This window comes from Catharus ustulatus, chromosome 2 (genome assembly GCF_009819885.2).
Source record: "Catharus ustulatus isolate bCatUst1 chromosome 2, bCatUst1.pri.v2, whole genome shotgun sequence".
In the NCBI taxonomy this organism is placed as follows: domain Eukaryota; kingdom Metazoa; phylum Chordata; class Aves; order Passeriformes; family Turdidae; genus Catharus; species Catharus ustulatus.
The window spans coordinates 85,343,697-85,364,719 of record NC_046222.1 but is presented as its reverse complement, the minus strand read 5'-3'; the positions used below and the strand labels follow the sequence as shown (position 1 = coordinate 85,364,719).

At 41.2% G+C, this 21,023-nt stretch overlaps 1 protein-coding gene across 1 annotated transcript in view; it reads right to left on the bottom strand.

Annotated features, from left to right (window-relative positions):
* Nucleotides 1-14,623, bottom strand: part of ITGBL1 (integrin subunit beta like 1) — a 132,971-nt gene extending 118,348 nt beyond the window's left edge. Inside the window, exons 1-2 of the mRNA XM_033051431.2 lie at nucleotides 14,550-14,623; nucleotides 13,099-13,310 (exon numbers count right to left, since the gene is read on the bottom strand). Coding sequence (XP_032907322.1) covers nucleotides 13,099-13,310; nucleotides 14,550-14,623 — 286 coding nt within the window. The remainder of the gene's footprint in view (nucleotides 1-13,098; nucleotides 13,311-14,549) is intronic.
* Nucleotides 14,624-21,023: the final 6,400 nt, after the last annotated feature.

Sequence of the window (21,023 nt, the reverse complement as noted above, 5' to 3'; positions counted from 1 at the left end):
GGAATGGAAGTGCTATCCCCAAAAATGGCAACATCTTTTGACTTGTCATAAATCTAAATAATGTTTTCAGCTATCAATACAGAGTTCAGTTCATTACTGTTCAAGAATAGTTAACTTTCTAGAAGGTATAATTCTGCATTGAGATGAAAAACAAAAGGCAATATACTACTACTTGCTTCCTCTGTTTCATTATCTGAAAAAACATTTTTACCTATTTGCTTCCAGAGAAAAATGCAGAACAGATGTGGTTCCTGTTTAAGTAGGAATTACATTATTTGCTGTTGAATGGATCCAACAAGAATTAGGAGCTTCTAGAACATAATTTTTAAAATGGTCTATACTGGTCTATATAAAACTGTGGGGCAGCCTTTCACCTTCACCTGGTGTTTTTTTCATTTTGCTATAAGGTCAGTAGTTGACTAAGAATCCATTTGTTAAAGTGATGCAAATTTTAAAAATATAAATGTTTCTGTTCAATGCTTCGACTGTTGTTTTTCCATAAAATTGCAAGAATTGGATAAAATATGTTTTCCATGACTCTGAGCTTGTTACAGAAGTCCATCCACCACTTGTATCTAGAAATAGTACGTACAGTAATTTCACAATTATAAGCCGCACTGAGTATAAGCCGCACTTCCGGGTGTCGGCAACTTTTCATTCTTTGTCCATCCATAAGCCGCACCTGATTATAAGCCGCACGTTACAATACAGAGTGTGATAAAAGGTATCTGTTCTATCACCATCTGTTGAGGGTGGGGGCAGTGATCATTATCTCAACGGCAGATATTCTGCTAATGGGCCATCCATTGAAACCAGGCAGAGCATTGTTCTTTATCTTTTCACAACCCATCCTTCCTCCAGCGAGTCATTTTCTGCTAATGGCCCATTGAGTCCCACTGTGGGACTGATAAAATTACTGCATCCCGTTGAAAGTTGCTCCAGCCAGGGGGAAGAGCCCAACACTTCTTACCAAGATAAAAACAGAGGTTTTGGGGACACTAAGGTTGCCCCTTTCTCCACTGGACTCCAGAGGAAAACTGGATTTCTCCACATCACCACTGGACCTCCGGAGGGAAACTGCACCTTGTACAGCAGCACTGCTCCAACTGAATCACATCTGTCACTGCAGGAGGATGCAGCCACCATTTAATGGGACTGCTACCAACACCCTGCCTGACGGGGTGTCAGGTTGTACTCTGACTTTGTCAGGGTTTGGGGTTTGTTTCTTTGTAGTACTGTATTTCTATTTTAATTTCCCTAGAAATGAACTGTTATTCCTAATTCCCATATCTTTGCCTGAAAGCTGCTTGATTTCAAAATTATAATAATTTGGAGGGAGGGCGTTTACATTCTCTATTTCAAAGAGAAGCTCCTGCCTTTCTCAGCAGACACCTGTCCTCCAAACTAAAACAGCAACTTTTCATTCTTTATCCATATATAAGCCGCATCTGATTATAAGCCGCACTTCGGGTTCGGACCAAAATTTTAGTCAAAATGGTGCGTCTTATAATCGTGAAATTACTGTAATTTATGCCTTTCTATTGAAAAGCCTACACTTCAAACAAGCAAACTTGTCAGAATCATTCCTACTTAGAGACTCCATAGCGGTAATTTTAAAATGTCTTCCTTTAAAAACTTGAAACACACTCATATTTTATAAAGTATTATAAACACTGCAGAAAATGAAAGTTCTTAGTATTAATAGATTAAAATCAATGGATATTCATAAATTTTAAAAAATTATTACATTAAGGAACATACTAGCATGACGAAAACTATGTTTATATTACCACAGATCCTCCTCAATAAAGCAGAGTATGTAACCAAGAATTGCTTTCACAGCAGCATCAAATAAAATCAGCCTCAAACAGACCTCTGGAAGAGATCATCTGGTCCATTTCTTTGTCTGGACTTACAAACAAGAGTGTGTTGACCCTTCCTGACTTGTCCAACCTGTCCTTAAACCAGCAGCCACAGTGATTCCACAGTCTTCCTGAGACAAGCTTTTTACTGTGGTCAAAACCATTCCATCTCTTGGGAGTAAGATGCACAATGACTAGGTTGTTTGGAGAAACTAAAACAAACTGTAAAATTTCAGTGTGCTGTGCCTATCTCAGGGAGGAGGAAGGGGTGAAGCAAGTAGAAATGACAATACAGGAGTGTGCACCTGATTAATGCCTATTTTAAAGTTTCTGTGGTTTAGATTCATATCCTAACAAGCTCCCCTACAACTGAATAACACCTGCACGAACAAAGCATGAACTAAGACAGAGTATTTGATTACACACAATTTGGTTAATTTCTACAAAATCTGTGAATACCCAAGGCAGTTCAGCTCCTCTTGATGGCATTCCTCCTTTAAGATTCTTGGGATACAAGAGCAGAGGCTATTGGTTGGAGATGGAGCCAACAGGGAGTGTAAAGAGAGCCAAGGTGGATCTGACTTCCACCCAGGTCCTCATGGAAAAAAACTGTTCTTTGATGAGCCAGAGGAGTGGATTAGGACAACTGTGAGGAGCAGTGCCAAGGAACTGAACCACATAGAGATCACCCAAAGAGCAGAAAAGACTCTGTCAAGAGGGAATGGAATTAGTAAAACAAATTAGCAATTCAATATAACCAAAATGTTGAGAGTGGGGGGTGGCAATCACGGCTCATGCAGGAAAATATGGAGGAAAAGCCAAAACAACACCTGAAATGCAAAAGCCCATGAAAGGCCAGAGGAATTATGATCTTGTTTTGAAAGAGCTTAATACATGATGTTCCAGACAGAGTAATATTATTTAAAAAAACTCTTAGTTCCTTTGTTAGGAACTAACCCATGAAATAAAAAGAAGTCAGTGGTCACTGTACTATTTAAATATTATCCTTCAAGATATTATCCATCAAGAACTTAATTCAGAAATTCTCATGTGAGATGACCTTTTGAAACCACCTGCACAGAAATCATGTTGTATTTTCTGGACAGTATCTGTGAAAACTTTTCTAACCTGTATTTATGTGTACCAGACACACATTTAAAGCAGTTGACACATAAAAATGGAATTTTAATACAAAAGCATTAGGATGGTGAGAGGAGAGGGGGTTGAGACTTACCCTGCTCATCCAATTACAAAATCTTAGTTTTATTATGACTTTCCAAACCAACAGACCATTTAATAAAACGGGATAGATCTCTCAGTGTAAGTAATTCCTTCATTTATACAACTGAGTCTAAATCTTGGAAAGAATGATTTTCATTTATCAGAATGTTTTCTCACAGAACTCTCATTCCTGCAAAGTCCAAGTCTGACAGTCTAAAGAAAAACTATTTTGGTCAATGTCCTGTCAAATAACCGCTAAGTAACATATAACTCTTTGAAGTAGCACAATACACAGAAGAAAAACAAAACAGAAAATCATGTAAAATCCTGTCAAGCTTAAAAGCATTAAAAACGTTGGAGATGTCATTGTTATTACTGTTTTACCATTACCACTTGCAGGTAAATGACAGGGTCTATATTTTGCTGTTGTAATTTTGTCTGCTATTACCCAGAGATTTTTGGCCAAAGAAGGGCCAGAATTGCTGTGAGACCAATTCTCTGTTGGCATAACTTTATCAATTTCATTAGACTTCTGTCAGCAGAAAACGCTGGCTTCTGTTTAGCTTTGAGGAAAAAAAAAATCAAAAAACAAACAAACAAAAAACCCCAGCCACACCATCTGCTTTTATTAAAACATATTTTTAACCTGAAGAGTAGAGATGAGTGACAGGATCCACTCTTAAATCTAACAAAGTACATGACTGGGATTAGGTAATTTTGCCAATCCCATCTCCAATAAATTTTGTTGTATTTCTCTATCATATACACAGAGTTTTTAGGAAGTTCAATATCATAAATCTTGAAGAGACAATTATTTTTTATTGTGATACAGAAATCTATGCCACATTTAAATCTCTCTGTTTATGACCAATGCCAATGATGTGCTCTAACATTTCTCTGCTATGCTTCAATTAATTAAGAGGCCTTGTGGGAAAATAAAGGCAGTAAGAAATGTTCCAGTACTTCTCACAGTAGGATGATCCCTAAAGTCCTGTGAATGTGAAACTAATATGTTTCTAGAAAGAAAAAAAGTTCACTGTGTCTGGGTTTGCTGGACAAAAGGATTTCCACAAATGCCAACTGCAGCCAAACTCACATAAATAGAAAGTAGTTGTACATACTGCAATAGCTCCTACGTTCTCCATTCCCACCCAGAGAAACTCGATGTAGGTGATACACAATTTTCCTTCAGTGATAGATGGCACCTAGATCTCTTCCTAAGCACAGCCTGGGAGCTGTGCTTCATTATACTTGCTGTGTCTGTGTTGAGGATTAGCTTTGGCTCGAAACAGAAGTGAGAATGAAACAAAATTATTTGAAAAGACAATGAGAAGTACCAGTGCAACAACAGTACTTCAATGAAGAGCTTCAAGACCATTTTCTGATTTTAAATATATTTCTTACTGGTTATCTGTTTCCCACAGAATATACCTGCTTACAAAGGCACCAGAAAAAAAAAATAAACAAATTTGTAATACTCACTTCTGTGATTCTGCAATAGAAGGTCTCAGACTTACCTCTGCATGTTAGACTACAGATGAACAATTTATTCACTGCCACTATTCTCTCCAGTTTAAAAACTGAGAAAGGAATGAATCTGTCAAGACAATTAGGGTAAAAGTGTGCTATGTTCCATGAGATGTCATAAGTGTTTTTTTCATGTAAAGTATGCAGTGATTAAAAGGCACAATTCTGCAAAAGCATTCAGGAGAACCACAGTGCAACATGTTCTTATACAACTTTTCGTCATGGCATCACCACAATCCAGCATGATTTGGTCCTTCTGCAGGTATGCTCATGAGATGAAATTGGTTGTCCTTCTCCATTTCAGTTCTTTCCTGTTCCTAAAGAGGGAGGTCTGAACTTCTCCAGTAATCCTTCAAAGCATGACTTTACAAACCACTCTTTTGAGGGCTGTGGTCTGCAACACAATCCACCAGGCATGTCACTGCACCAACAGTTCTCTATGGGATTGACCTGCTACAAATTAAACTCCCTATTCATATGTGGAACATTTTTAAGCTGTAAACACACTGAGTGTTTTCATAAAACCAAATTGCTGTCACTTCCAAAAATACACAGAGAAATCAACAATTATTGCACACCTAATGCACAGGTAGTTCTTAGGAAAAAGAACACATGACTATTTTTTGTAGGAAATAATATGTTTAGGACCAAAATATGAAACTTAAAATGTGATTCTGACACAGCCCTAACTGATAGTTTTAATATTGACAGATTTTATTCTTACACCTCACAGAGACTTGATGGTTGAGAGTCCCTAGGAAGGGCTCAGATACTTGGGCTCTCTTCTGAGTCTCATTATCAGTCTTAGATGATCAGAAGGCACATCCTCAACTTCCCCTCTCTTCAATATCAGAAGAAAAACACATGCCTTCTAGTAATTTGTTGCAAGAACTGTAAAGAAAGGTGGATATGAGAACAGGATGCTGTGATCATCACAGTTCAGTTCCATATACCAGGTATGCTCCCCACATCTGAAGTGGGGCTTGCATTTTTGGGAGGAATCACATTACTGGCAGATACAGACAGATTACTGGAGATACAGACATAGAAATGGTTTGAATTACGCAAATTTACCTCTTGTTCACAGAATACCATTCATTATTCATCTCTTTAAAAGTGCCTATATCCTCATATGCTGAAAGACATTCAAATTACATATCAACTCTACTTGTATCCAATAATTTCCAAATGGATAAGGATAGACAAGAAATGAGACTAGATGTTTCAGGAAGTGGAGAGGAACCAGGTTTTCTGAAGAAGAGCGGCTTTTAGCTTCTGAGACTCAATGAGCTTTGCAACTCACTGAGTTTTGCAAGTATCCAGTTACTTACTGCAAAATATTGTTTAAAAAAAAAGGAGTAAGGAAATGGGGTGCCAAGAAACCTGCATTACCTGACATAGCAGTGGTAACACTGCTATGTTACCAAACGTTCCCAGCATTTCAGGCAAATGAATGAACTAAGGTAAATGATTAACATTTTATCTTGCTTTAAGCAGGTTACCAAGTTTGTAAACGAAACCATTTCAAATACCAGGCAGCAACCATTTTCCTCCAGTTGCTGTGTAAGCCCACTGGAGAATACCACAATGAATATAAAATTGTAAGATGCATAACAGTGCAAATGCACAGGACTCTTCAATAAAGGTAGATATATTTAGCATTTCTTAGCTGCAAACCACACAGTTTCATGATTTAAATAACTTTAATACAGTCTTTCAATTATATAGGAAATGATATGCAAAACAGGAAAAATACTTAAATGAACTATTTTTACATTCAGTAGCCTCTAACTGTGGATTGTGAAAGCTAACATCCCCAATATTTAAAAGAACAGGCACCACCTTGTTGAAAAGACTGAACAGGACCTGCTGGAGGCAGACAACTGGAAAAAGCATGCCTGAGAAAGGTAGGAGCACGTGCTCTTTGGAGCACAGGAGGATTCTCCCCCCAGCTCACTCACTGTCTCCCCAGCCCAGAATTGCCCTCAGGAACAAAACACTGTGACCAGGTGCTCTAGTTGGAACATCTGCTGCTGTATGGAGCTGCCAAGGCAACAGTATTCAGCTGTGATGTTTTCCAAATCACAAAGTTCACACTTGGCTCACTCCTGACAGTGAGAGCACTAAGCTGGCACTGCCAGTGACCTTCCCCATAAAAATTACTCCAAAAGTTCTGACTGCCACTCTTTAGATCACTGACAAGAAGGTGTCCCAGATTATACCACTGATGCTATTCAGGTGGACAGGCAAAAGGGCAAAGCAGCTCTTTCAAGAAAGGGGACAGGTGCAACTCCAATTAAAGTCTCTTGAATCTTTATTCTACATAAAAGAATGTGGTCATGCAACTGCTCAAGTTGGTGTTCCATCCCAATGTATGAAAGGTACACAAACCCCTACCTGTAAAAATTACTCCCTCTATCACTAAGAAATGAGGCTTTCAAATAACCTTTAAAATTAGTATTTGAAAGAAGAGCAGGGTTTTTTCTCTTTGTAGTGCCTCCATCTCCAAAGGAAATTTGTATCCAGGAATACAACTGTGGTACACCATAAACACACCATAACATGACCTCAGCCACCACACCCTCCAGTTAAAACACTGATAAGTTCTGGTACCACACATATACTATACGGTCCTTCTTTGCATGGCCAAAGTCAAACTCCAGTACTTTTTCGGCACAAATTGCCCTTTTTTCTGGACAGCACTAGCAATGAGCCATTTCCTCTCAGAAAAGCACATGGGAACATTTTTAATCAGTGACATGTTCTTTTTCAAGACAAAATACTTGAGAACGCTAACACTGAAAGGTCTACAGTGCAGTGCCATAACTGATGATTGATTGAATTCCTTGGCAGGACCAGCTACCAACAATAAAACTTCTATAAGCATAAAAAATTATACCAAGACAGTCAGTTTGTCCAAAAAACAAATCTTAAGAACACATACTGAGACCTATCCACTGATAAAGCAGGTATAATAATTGATAAACAGTTCTTTAACAGTAAATACACAATCTACTTTCTAGTCACCATATCTTTTTCATAATAAGGATACTGAAACGCAAATATTAATAGAAGGACACAGTCTGTGTAAGCCATTTTTTCACAAAGAGCATTCTTTCAAATAAATAAAAATATACTTCTGTTCATATCAGCCTGTGAGGAGCATAAAAATTCAAACACACCTCAGAACACTTACTTGCATTGACAAAAGTTGCACAAAGGTGTTTTTTTCTCTGCAATGGATAAGCATGTCATCCCAGACTACAGAAGGACAAAAGGTGAAGGAGATGCTGCTCCCCACCTTGTTTTGCTGCTGGTGCCAGCTTTGGGAGGTGCTGTAAAAGCCTTTTGCTTCCATGCGCCCAACACACTCACTTTTACTTTTTAAACTAACACCTATTCTCCATCAGTCTACAGATAAAGGGGCTCAAAATGAGGGCTAAGAAACTAGGTATCATTTAATAAATTAGTTTAAAATGCTTCCCTTCCATTAATCTCCCCTGCAGTTCTTGTGTCTAAGCTACCTCCTGCCTCACTCACTTCTATGAACCAACACCCTGAATTTGGAGCTACAGCAATTGTCGATGTATCAAAAGCTGCTTGATTTTACCTAGATCAGGTAGCAACAGCACAAAGCAGAGAATAATACAGGTTTTAGCCTGGTGCTTTTTTTGTCTGCTGGGACCTCAAGCACTTAGCAAGGCAATGAACCTGCAATGAGACCTATGCTATCACGATTTCACTTCTACTAGAACCTGTTTTGAGAAGAATATGGATGCTATTATCACACCTACACACCCCTGCTCTGGGAGGAAATGTCATAAAATGCCAAGTTCTGAAGTTCGGACTAAAGCAAACTAGGTCAGAGCAAAACTGCAACCTCCATTTTCATCAGTAGCCTCCTGCCCTATTTTTAACTCTTTTAAGGAGGCTCTGTCTCCAATGGCCATGTGCCACAGCTGAATCTTTGCAAACATGGCCTCTGACAGAGAAGAGTTCTCAAAATCCAGGGCTTTGAATTTCACTTTGGATCAAATGGCAATCAATGCAGGTCACAGGCTGACTTTTCTTCACACTGTTAGCAAGAAATGCTGCTCAATGAACAATCAGTGTGTCAGACCTCCCTTCAGTATGAACACAAAAGCAAAGTTGTTAGAGCCTTTCCAGCTCAACTTCGATAGCTCTGCCTAAAGACACTATTCAGCTTCTATGCAAAGAGCAGTCCTCAGCCCACAATGTCCTCCAAATTCTATCTTCAAATTCCTCTCTCTCACACTGGTACCATACATCCAATAAACTCCCATGGATGCATAGTGACACATTACATTAATACTTCAATTTGGATTTATCTTGTTATTTCTACATCTACTCCTTGTCAATTTAACTTTTCATTTGCATTCTCTACACAGTTTGAAACCTTCCAGATAAGAAAATAATGGCACTTATATCCTTTTGTCCTTCATGTTTTGTATGATAACACCTCTGGCTGCGAAAACCTACGACTAACACTGGCATTATATTGCTGAACTAGTCTTAAAATAGGTACAGCACCCACAGCAACAGCTTTGGAGAAAGAAACAGAAAAATCTTTCATTGGCCTGAAAAGCAGCAAGTTCCACAGCAACTGCTTATGGAAAATCACACTGTGCCACCATTTTTCAGTAGGTGTAAAAGGTACTTCAGTCTGGAAGAAAAATGGTTTATAAAATCTTAATAACTATGAAAAACCAAAAATAATGAATACAGTTCTGAGTAAAGACCAACCTTCTTCATATGATGCTATCTATGTCGTCACCAAATTGTATCTGTCTTTTGATCCCACCAACTACAAGCACTGCAATCATACTGTCACATGTCCCAGCTGGCAGTTCTTGTGATGCATTCTCTAAGAACATCTAAAGTATTCCCACTTCAATTGGCCAAGGAAGTCTTAGTTTATGCTTAATTTAGTTTTTCTATCTTCATTAACCACAGAGACGGTAAAAACGATTATATAAAAAAACCAACTAACTAAACAAACAAAACCCCAAACAAAAACCCAAACAAACAAAACCCACAAAAAATTCACTAAAACTGATTTTCCACTATACTGCAAAAACCCCACAGAAAAATAGGTATCAAGGAATGATGTGACAGGAATTAGTCCTGTATGCCACTTTCCCTCACACACAATATGGGCTCCATTTATGCTAAGAAAGCCTGAGGCAATATGCAACTGTCTGAGGTCAGAACTACTATCTGCAAATAAACAGCAACAAGTATATTGCCTGCTATGAATGAAGCATAAATCCTTTGGGGATTTGATTGTTTTTGATTCAGTCTTCCTCCTCTTAGCTCAGCTCTTTGAAGATAAGCAACAAAAGATAAAATAAAGATGTCCCTGACATTGCAAAGAGAATGACAGGACAGTATCTACTCGATTTCCTCTAAACCCCATGATACATTAAGAAAATAAAAAGGCCACAAGGGAGGACAGGAGACTCAGTGACTCACACAGCAGCCCTTGGTTTTTCTCTTCTTTGTTTCGGACTCCATGAGGGATCACCTGTTACTTTATCAATCTCAGCGAGATAAAAGGCAAGAAAATTATTGGAACTCCCTCTAATGCACCTGGAAACATAATGGGAAAGAAATACAGCAAAGAAGTCTCAAGGGAAAGTAAAAGGACAGAAACATTTAAATCTGCTCTTCTTTATTACTCATGGCATAATCTCTTTCCCATTTTTATAAAAGGTTTATTAGAAAAAGCAAATCAATCAGATGGACATCTGACATTTTCTTTACCTTCAGGCCATCTCTCTGCAGAATATGATAGTTGAACAACTGGTCCAGAAAGTGCATCTGACACAGAAAGTGTCTTTAAGATAATGAGCTGCATATTGAGCAACTAAATCTTTTGTTTAGCTTGGGACAGCCAAGGGAAGTGGAGTCTGACTTGACTGGCAGGGAAACTCAGCTATCTTTGGCATTCATGATTCAAACAACTCTGCCTGTCCATCTCTGATTATGAACATCACTGGTGATCAGACATCAGTCACTTGAAAAAGGAATCACTCTGTCAACTTGAAAAGCGGCTTGTTTTAAACAGCATTAGCCTGAAATACCATGGCTTTCTAGAGGGATATTAAAAGAGTGTCTAGAAGTTCTCCATGTGGTATCAGTCAGCAGTTACTGTTGTTGCCTATGCCAGGAGAGATCCACAATTAAAAGGGACAGCAAATGTCAAAATCAAAACATGAAAAAGAAAATTAAAACAGGAAACATAAACAGAACTGCAGTATGACATTATAACTATTCACCTACAGGAAACACAAGTTCCTCAAGTCAAAAAATGGTACAAAGATGCAAAGAAAGGGAAATATGCCATACATTGGAAATCGTCCTGGTGATATAATGTTAAGAAACATCACTGGGTGCAGTTCACTGAATAGTTGGGTAGGGGAAAATATTATTCATACAACAAAGGTCCAGTCTCCTGACAGTTATTCTAGATCTGACCTTCTTTTCTGTGCTCCCTTCCTCCCTTATACACACAATATTTCAGTAACTAAAAACATGGGGGGAAAATGAAGAGGGCAAGAAGAATAGCCTGAAAAGAGGTGTTTCACCAACAGGATTCCAGCTTTGAAAGAGTTACCTGGAGTTGCTCTCCTGCAGTGCTGGGCAGCCCAGGACTGCAACAAAGGTGGATTTTTAGCACAATTGTCGAAAAGCCCAAACAGAGCAAGCAAAACTCCAGCACCCTTCACAGTTGTTTCCCCCCGCCCCAGGACTTTGTACTGGATTTTTACTACTCTTTTCTTGTTTTGAAGAAGAGAGAATTCAAATTATTTCACATCTCAGAGGTAACATGGTAACGCAGCTTCGATACCCCAGCTAAGAGTGACAAAGTGACAAGTACAGAAAATTGTTTTTAAAAAAAACTTTTAATCACTTAGCAGTCACATCTTTGAACTGCTGCATGAAGTGCTACCCAAAAGCGAAATATTGTTAAGAGATCTCTTGGCTCTGTTTATTCTGTCAGCACACTTTACCACCAAAGCCCTGATAAAACTTGCAGCCACTGTTAACAGGAACATGATGGTGGAATTTACAGCAGAATATTAAAATTGAAGGAGCTTTCAGTTTCCCTTTATGCAATTAACCCAGCAACAACAGTGAGCACTTTGAAATCACACTACTGATCAAAAAATTCATGTTTGGGATAGCAAAGCACTGAAATGCTATGATATTTCATATGTAGGGGGATTTAACACTGCTAACTGCAAAGTCTATAAATCTATAAATCAGCTTCTCCACAGAACTCTAAAGTCACAGGTGCCAAATAGAAATCTTTTTCTCATAATCCCATTCTTGGTCTTTTCATGTTATTACTGGACTTCCTGGATAAATTGTTGCTAAAATAAGCTTGGTCTTTTTTCCTACAAAATTTGCCAAACCAACTGCTGGAATGCATTTGTATTGTCCTCTTACTAGAAGAATTTCTGTAACATTCCCATTGACCTAATTACAGGTTTTGGCCTGAAAAAATGACACGTTTCTGTGAATCTGGTAAAGCTGTTGAAACAAGGATACTAGAAATGAAGTACCCTTTTGGCCTCTTTCATCAAGCTCCAGGCTGAATCCCCTTAGGAATGTGATGGCATTTTGTCTCCCCACTTTTTTCTAAAATCCTATTCTAAGCTGCTTTAAAAAAAAAAAAAAAAAAAAAAAGAAAAAAAAAGAAAAGAAAAGAAAATGAAAATTAAAATCTGACCAAAATAACCCAGAAACTTAAGTAAAGACAGCTGGAAAGATGAAAGAGTGATAATGTTTAGATGTAGACCAAGCAACATGTTCCAACAACTGGCAGGGACTAAATTTTGTCCCAGAGATGTATGTTATTAAAGAATACAGTGTCAGTGGGGAAATCCCTGCAACCACAATACAATTACATTGTTTTAAGTCTTCATTTGGAAAGTATTATTATTACTTAGAGAAAAACTGAGTTTTCATGTTATATAGTAAATATAAGTGTGGTACATGCCACAGCAAGTCTTTTTCCTAATAGCAGGAGAAGAAAAAAAATAATAATCACAGGACAAAATTGATTGTTTGGAGATAGTTTAAAGCCAGGGTGGATATCATAAGCCATCATTAGGCAAGCAATTCAAATGAAGAAATAGATACAAAAATATCAGAATATTGCATACTGTCTAAGATTTAAAACACAGTTTGCAGAGCCTCCAACCCAAAGCAACTTCTGCTTTTGTCCCTGATGCAGATAAATCTTGCTCTAGGTTAAGTCCCATTCTACGGCAGAAACAGTGCCTGTAACTTGTACCCTTTAATCTGGCAAAATCCTTGGATGTGCCCACAATTCCATTTACAGCCATCTTTCAGGGACCCATATATTAATCATGTCTCTACTGCTTCAGTGTGCTGTGTCCCTGGTTTTAATGCATAGTTCTAATTTTCTAAGCTTCTGTCATCATCAGGTCTTCCTCACCTGCGCAGATTTTCCCATCGTAGGTCTCGCACACCCAGTCGTGGCACTCGCAGAGTGGACCGTAGTATTTGCCAGACTCAGTCACTTGGCAGATGCAGACTCCACACTCACACCTGCCTCTGCCATTGCACAGCTTCCCTTCTGGGACGCGGCACCTGAGCTCCGACTCAGCCTGGGACAGCCGGCAGGAAGCAGGAATACCCAAACCGCTCCTGTGGGGGACAGCAAACAGAATAAGCTGTGGTCAAAGCCAAGGGTTGCAGCTCAGAGCTGATGAGAGCTTGGCTCATTTGAAACCACCCTCCGGCCATTGGCTTCAGCCAATACCAACAATATTGTTCTTACCATCTCTTCAGCTATGGTTGCAAATTATTTTAACTTGCCTCAAATCACCCAATTTTCTTCATTTTCATCAGAAATCTCACTGCATCCGCAAGAATGCTTATACTTTATTTTACTTATCTTTTTGACTACACTGGCCTCATCTACTTTCCCATCAGGCATATCTGGTATGTATGCATAGACACGCATGGTTTGATTATCTGTCACAAAACATTTTGATCTTAATTATTTCAAAAAGTTTAGAGACACCATATACATCTAAACATCTGCGTAGCATAACAGGAATATATATCATACAGCACACTTAAGGTTTATTTCTAATAAAATATGTTTGCCAAAGTAATCCTTCTGGTTGTCAGACATGTATGATCCATGCTTCCAATGGAAAAGGAAATCAAAGTAATCATGGTTTCCGTGCAACAATGCAGGTTGTGCCTGTGGTTTCGGTAAAGGCAGCAGAATCCAATTCTAGATCTGTAGATTTGCAGTTGTGTCACGCAACTGTACCATGCACTGGAGCACACGGAGATCAGGACTTTCAGGACATACTCAGGGAAAATCACACTTTGTCTCATCAGGAGCTGAATCATAGGAAAAAAGAACAAAGGACTGCTCAGGCCAAAAACAGGTCTTCACAATACTAAGGAATAGTGAAGATGTAAATGAATAGAACCTGCCCTTCTCAGATAGTAGATTTTGCAAGGCTATGGAGCAAAGCAGCTGCTGGCCCTAGGAGCCAGTGTGTGCTGGCTGTGGTGGAGGTGGAGAGCGAAGGGCAGTGCACAGAGTGCAGCATTAAGCAGGTGCCTGCTCCAACTCAGGCAGCAGAATTTAGAGGTTTCTCTAAAGAGCCATCACTAGCCAGCTCTTCACTGCTTTCAGAGTGTGCATCTTGGGCATCAAATGCACTGTTGCAAATAACTGCAGTCTGCACAGGCAGCTACCTACTGAGGTTCCCAGTGACCCAGAGCGCTTCCCTCAGTGTCACCTTCAAGCAGGCGGAGGAAGAGCCGAGGAACTGCTCGGCCGCCCCCTCGGCAAGCCCAGCTCGCAGACTCGCGGCAGCTCGAAGGCAGTCGCACCCCCCGAGAGCCGAGAGCCGCACTTACCGCAGGGCCGGGGGCCCGGCCGGCAGCGCGGGGCCCAGCAGCAGCAGCAGCGCCAGCAGCGCCGGGGCGAGCATGGTGCGAGCTGCGCTGAGCCGCGCCTGGAGCGCTCCTGCAGACGGACAGACGGACGGACGGGCGGACGGGCGGACAGACAGACCCGCCAGGCACGCGGAGAGCTGCGGGCTGGACAAGCCCGGCTCCAGCGCTGCTCCCCCCCTGCCGAAGCGGCTCTGATTAGCTGCCTGGGAGCGGGATTTGGGCAGCACTCTGGGAAGGAGGCCGGTGCCAAACCCCTAAGTTTACAGTCTAGGCAGGGAAGTAATTAGAAACAGTTGCGCAGCCAGATGGTTTATTTTGATGTTTTAAAAGTGGCCCGTCCGCAGATGTGAACGAACTGTCTCATTGTCAAAGTACAGGCACCGTAAATATTCGAGGTATGTGTATCCCCCCGTCCTTTGACAGACGGCTGCTGGGCATAATCTGTGGGACTTGTACCGACGAGGAGACAGGACCAGCGCTGCCCAGCTGCAGCATCCCTGCCTGACCTGCTGGAGCAGCTCCCTGGCGCCTGCCTCCCCAGCTCCGTCCCTTGCCTCCGTCCCCTAAGGTCACCTGCCCGCGTCACAGCGCCGTGCGACACTGCACGCTGCCAACCTGCCAGCATGAGTGACTGCACATTAAAAGCACTGTTAGTTAGCCGTTCCTAATGCCTTATTAAAACACAGTCCAATATTTCATCTCAGCAGTGGGGATTTTTGAATTGCTTTAAAACTAAGCTAAAAGGAAGGATAGCCTCTCCAAATGAATCAGCTTTGGCAGACATGACCACGTGCACTTCTTTCTGCTGTGGAAAAGTTTTTGATCCCTCTGGCTGTCCTGGGAAATTGCTGATTGCCCTGGGATGGAAAGCTCTTAAAGAAACAAACTTTGACCACAAAAGATGGTAAGTCACAGGTGTCCTAGTCTCCACACACGCACACGCATTTTTAAAGCAGGAAGCTGACAGAAGATTTCACTGTTTCTGAAGCCTGTATTGGAGATTAATGACCTCAGTAGCTTTCTCAGAATGAAAAACTCTTGTTTTAATTTCATATTAAATATCTAATATACCACAGATTATACTGTTCCAGAAAACACTTTAAGGTCTAGTTAAAATTCTGACTCAGAGGCTGCCTTTCCTATGAGTTTAAGTGGGTGTCTTACATTTTACATAGTGAACTCAAGGCTAAAATTCACAGCATTCCTGCTAACATAACTAGTTCTGCTAGTTATATTCCTAAAAAAAAAAAAAAAAAAAAAAAAAAAAAGCGCATCAAGCATTTGAATTTATTCTGCTGCCTTTATATATGACAAAAGAACCTTTAAATTCTGTTTTCAGTCAAGGACCCACTTCTTTGGAGGATAAAACTTAATTGAAGATCAAAAGAAAAGACTGGACAAAATATGCTCTAGCATATTTGTAAACATACATTATTAGTCCCTGAAGATACACAAGTTAAACCCAAATATCATTCCAATGGACTATTAAAATGCAAGACTTTTGTCATATTTTAGTAAGTTATCTTGAAGCTGTGAAATGCAAAACTTCACTGTCTACTCATAATGTACTACCTTCTTTATGACACATAATTTTATCCTAATACACAAGCAAGTAGAATTAGAACGTAAAAAAATCAAAAAGCCCCATATACAGCTGTTGAATACCAAATACAGTAATTTCACGAATACAAGCCGCACCATTTTCACCAAAATTTTGGTGGAAACCCGAAAGTGCAGCTAGTACTCCAGGGTGGCTAATATATTAACAATATTCTAAAAGCTGCCAACATGGAAGTGAGAGCCTGCGGCAGCCCCAAGCCAAGCTGGAGCCCGGCCAGCCCCGGCAGAGGTGGGAAAGCCTGGCAGAGGCGGGGCCAGCAGCGCAGGCTGGTGGGGGTGGCAGAGCCCAGGTCAGCAGCGTGGGGAAACCCAGCAGAACCGGGGCTAGCAGTGCAGGGGAGCCCGGCTGCGCAGGGGAGCATGGAGAAGCGGGAAGCCCAGCGGGCAGGGCTGCCTGGTGGCGGGGGGGAAGCCCAGCACAACCGGGGGCCTGCAGTGCCGGCCAGGGCAAGCAAACGCCGCAGCAGCGATGCAGACAGGAGGGGGGGGGGCGAGGGAGCCTGGCGGCGGCGGCAGCGGCAGCACCACCCGGCAGGCCCCAAGCGGCCCCGCGAGCCGTAGCGCCGAGCTGGGCCACCCGGCCCCGTCGGCAACCATGAGCGGGCCGAGCCTGTCTGGCCCCGCCCCGAGCCAGTAAACCCCGCTATGCCGCGATCCTGTTACTAATTGGCAAATTTGTGAAAGTTGCACACGGATCCTCGCTACGAACGAAAGTGCGGCTAATATTCGGGTGTGGCTTATTTATGGACAAAGAACAAAATGTTTGCCAACACCCAGTGATGCGGCTTACACTCAGTGCGGCTTGCAGTTGTGAAATTACAGTAATTTCACTAATACAAGCCGCACCAATTTGACTAAGATTTTGCTCCTAAACCGGAAATGCTGCTAATACTCAGGAGCGGCTAATATGTGAATAATTTTCTGACATTTACAACCTCAGAGTGCCAGCCAGAGTGCCGAGCCGAGCAGCTGCAAAGTCGGCATTTTGCGATTGTTACAAATTGTTACTCTGTTGCACCATGGGTGGAGCCTGGCTGCCTGTAGGCAGCACGGGGGGCGGGGAGAGAGGAGGGAGAGCTCTTTCCTTCCCTCCTCTGCCGCAGCCCGGGGAAGAGACGGGGGGGCCCCGCGCCACCATTGCGGCGGCCTGGGGAGGCGGCGGGGGCCCCGCGCTGCCATTGCCGCGGCTCTGGGAGGCGGCGGGGGACCCGGGCCGCCACTGCCGCAGCTCTGGGAGGTGGCAGGGGACCCGGGCCGCCACTGCCCCGGCCCGGGGAGGAGGGGGCGGACCCAGGCTGCCACTGCTGCAGCTCTGGGAGGCGGCGGGGGGCTCCGTCCCTGCCTGCCACCACAGGGCAGCGCCGGGCTGTGGTGACCGAGCCCAGTGGCAGTGGCAGCTGGCCCCCAGCGGCCCCGCCGAGCGGCAGCGCTGGGCTGGGCTACCTGGCCCCATCGGCAGCCCCTAGTGGGCTGAGCCTGCACAGCCCGAGCCGAGCCAGTAAACCCCGCCCTGCCGCCGTTCTGTTACTATTTAGCAACTTTGTTGCACGCGGGTCCTCGCTGTGAACGACAGAGCGGCTTATACTCGGGTGCGGCTTATTTATGGACAAAAAACAAAATATTTGCCAACACCCAGAGATGCGGCTTATACTCAGTGCGGCTTGTATTTGTGAATTTACTGTACTGTACATTTTTTACCATTTTGCTGCCCTTTATAGTATATTTTGTACTGCAAGTTTGTTAAAATATTTTCTAGAACAACACAGATCATAAAAATCCTGTATTGAGTGACCTGTTGGCTTCAGTGCTGTGAATGTTTACAGTCCTGCTAACCCCATGTGTTTGACTTACTTTGATGGATCTAGTGAAAGGGGAAGTAATATCAGCAGGCAAATCAATAAATATTTATTTCTGACAGTCCTTGAACTTTGAAGTCCATGCTTAATGTAGCGCTACATGTTCTATCTGTGTGATAGTTTTTGAAATGTATAGACAACGCTGCAGTAAAAAAAAAAAAAAATTAAAACCCTTTTGATTACAGAAAGAATCACTTTTAAAAACAATGTGATTGTCAGAAATTGTACTGCCTCAAGTCTCAGTTTAGAGAAGAATAAACAGAAAGCTTTGCATTCTACACAACAGTAATTCCCTTTTAGCACTAAATTTATCTTTAATCCACAACTTTAAAGGCTACCATCTGTTCATCTTCCTCCTTTTTCCCTGAGAAGACTCTTGCTGACAGGTATTCAAAAGACTTTCAAGCAGATTACAAATTATAACTTCAAATGTACGAGGAAAAGACATTCACCATGATGAACCTATCACTGTCTTATTTTTTATTTATTTACATCTGTCATGTTTTGAAGAAATACACACCTTTTGGCTGTGGACCTATTGAATTTGGAGAAGTCATACTTACACAGTTGAAGGGTGCAGTATTTGAAATATGCACCCAGAGCTTAAATTTAATAAATGTTTTCATGTGTACCTGTCTCTAATACAATATCTACAATATCTCAGTGCTCCCTTAATGGATTTTGACTTTTTCTTAGATTATTATTTAATCATTTAAGCCTAGAATGCTTGTTTGCATGCATGTATAATATATATATATATGTATGTATGTATATATATGTATGTATAGATGATGTGTATGTGTACACAGGAGCTAATTGGCTTCCAAACAGACTGCAAATTCAATTTAAAAGGAGTCAGTCTTTCTAAATGGGAACCTGACATGATGCCTTGAGAACTTCAGACGCTTCTGTACACAAACCTAAGGAACTTTGTTCTCTACTGGATAACATACACCTACATGAAGCAAAGGGCTTGTAAAATGCTACTTTTCCTATGTATTTGTATTGCAGTTTCAGACTAAGGCTCTAGACCTGTAGGTGCTTGGTAAATGTATAGTTTACAAGTGGTAATGCCACTGCTTGCAGAGTAAATGTAGAAAAGAGAAAGTCACTGTACTGTTGATGAGGAGGAGAAGCTGGAACACAACTGCTAATAGTAAACAGCCTTTTCAAAATAGGTGATAGGTTTAAATAATACTTGTCAGACTCAAAATTACTTCAAATAAAGATATGGAATTAAAATAATAGGTGCTGTTAAGCACATTTACACTTGAACCTCATTTTTAAGTATATCCCTGTTACTGTTCTTGATAAAATTTGCAGGATTAGGTAGAGAGATTGGGATAAACGTTTTCCCTGCAATTTTATTGACCAGTAGAGGAACCAGCAGGGTAATTTCCTATCCAAACTGGTGAAGGTTATTTTTGTGATTTCATAGGCTTCTGAACTGTGTAAAAACTAAGGCTGCAAGCCTGGGGGTAGACAAGATAATTCATAGGCAGTGATTTTTTTTTTTTTTTTAAAGGCAAACAATATCTTAACTTCAACTTTGCCAGAATTGTTTTTTATAATAAATCAAATAAGAATTTTATTTTTTAAAGGAAAAAAATATAAGAAAAAAGCTTTTTTACTGTAAGAGTGGTCTCAGCTGGAATAGAATGCCCATCAATGTTATGGAATCTTCACTCTTGGGCAAAATCAAAATCCATCTGGACAGGGTTTGGGCAACATGCTTTAGGCTATCCTGCTCTGGGCAGGCAGGTTAGACAAGACCATCTCTAAAGATCCTTTCCAACCTCAAATATTCCATAATTCTATGACTCTGATGGCATAAAATGCTATTGGACAAGGTCTGATTCAGTTTGGAGAGGCAGAGAATTCTGCCTACTCCTTTATTACAGCCTCCCAGCGAACATTTTAATTTTGTTGTCACTTTAATAAAACCAAAGCTTTGCAAAACACATTCCATACCATTCTTAAGTATTTTCTTCCTAATAAAACAAATCAAAATGCACAGAAAGTGAACAGTTTGGCTAAAAAAAAATGAAACCATCAAAATCTGTCAAATATTCCTCCTAGGTTTCCACTGAAGCCATTCTAGTAACAGCATGGGTTTGTAAGAGTGGAGACTGAGGCATTCAAATGCAGAGGCATTCAGTTATATCAAAATTTTCTAAAATTAACCAGAGGTTGAAAATTCTACATATCAAACAAGTAATTGTTCCTCCATAAAATGTAGAACAAAGAGAATTGTAAGTGTCCAGTGATTCTTCTGTCAAGGACACACAATCACTAAATTAGATGTCGGTAAAGATCTGTGACAAACCACTTTAACAGCCATGAAGCAAAGTACTTGATGGAGTTGTTGCCTTCGTTGGGGGGAAACGAAGGCAAGTAGCGACCTGGTTAGAGCGGGCCACGGCGAACACACACACATACACTTTTACAATCCCAGTCGCCGGACAAATCACTCGCTACACTGATGCAGTCGATGGTGAAATGCGTTTATTTCTCGGCAAACACGGGCTTAAGTAACTTTGGTACAGCTGTGATTGGCTAACGCCATGGAGAGGGCGGGGCCTAACTCCTCGTGCATAACGATGTCTTCTGAGCAAACTTTCTAGCTCACCACATTTCCCCCCTCTCCATGACCGATTAAGCCTTCGCAGCTGTGCTAAACTGATGTTAGTAACAACTCGTGAAACATATTAGTAACAACACGCGAACTATTTTAAACGTCTAAATGCAATCGCAACTTGGTTATAACTTATCCAGTTCAACAATGAAAAGGGAACCGAACATTAACATGGGTACAACAACTGCAACTAGTCCCACTAGGGTGAACACATGGGTGGTAAACAGGGCTGTTGGGTAAACAGGGGAATTGAACTGGTTTCATTGTCGGAGCATTTGGCCGTGACGTTGGAACTTGTCTTCAAGTTCTTTGCTTGGCTGATGA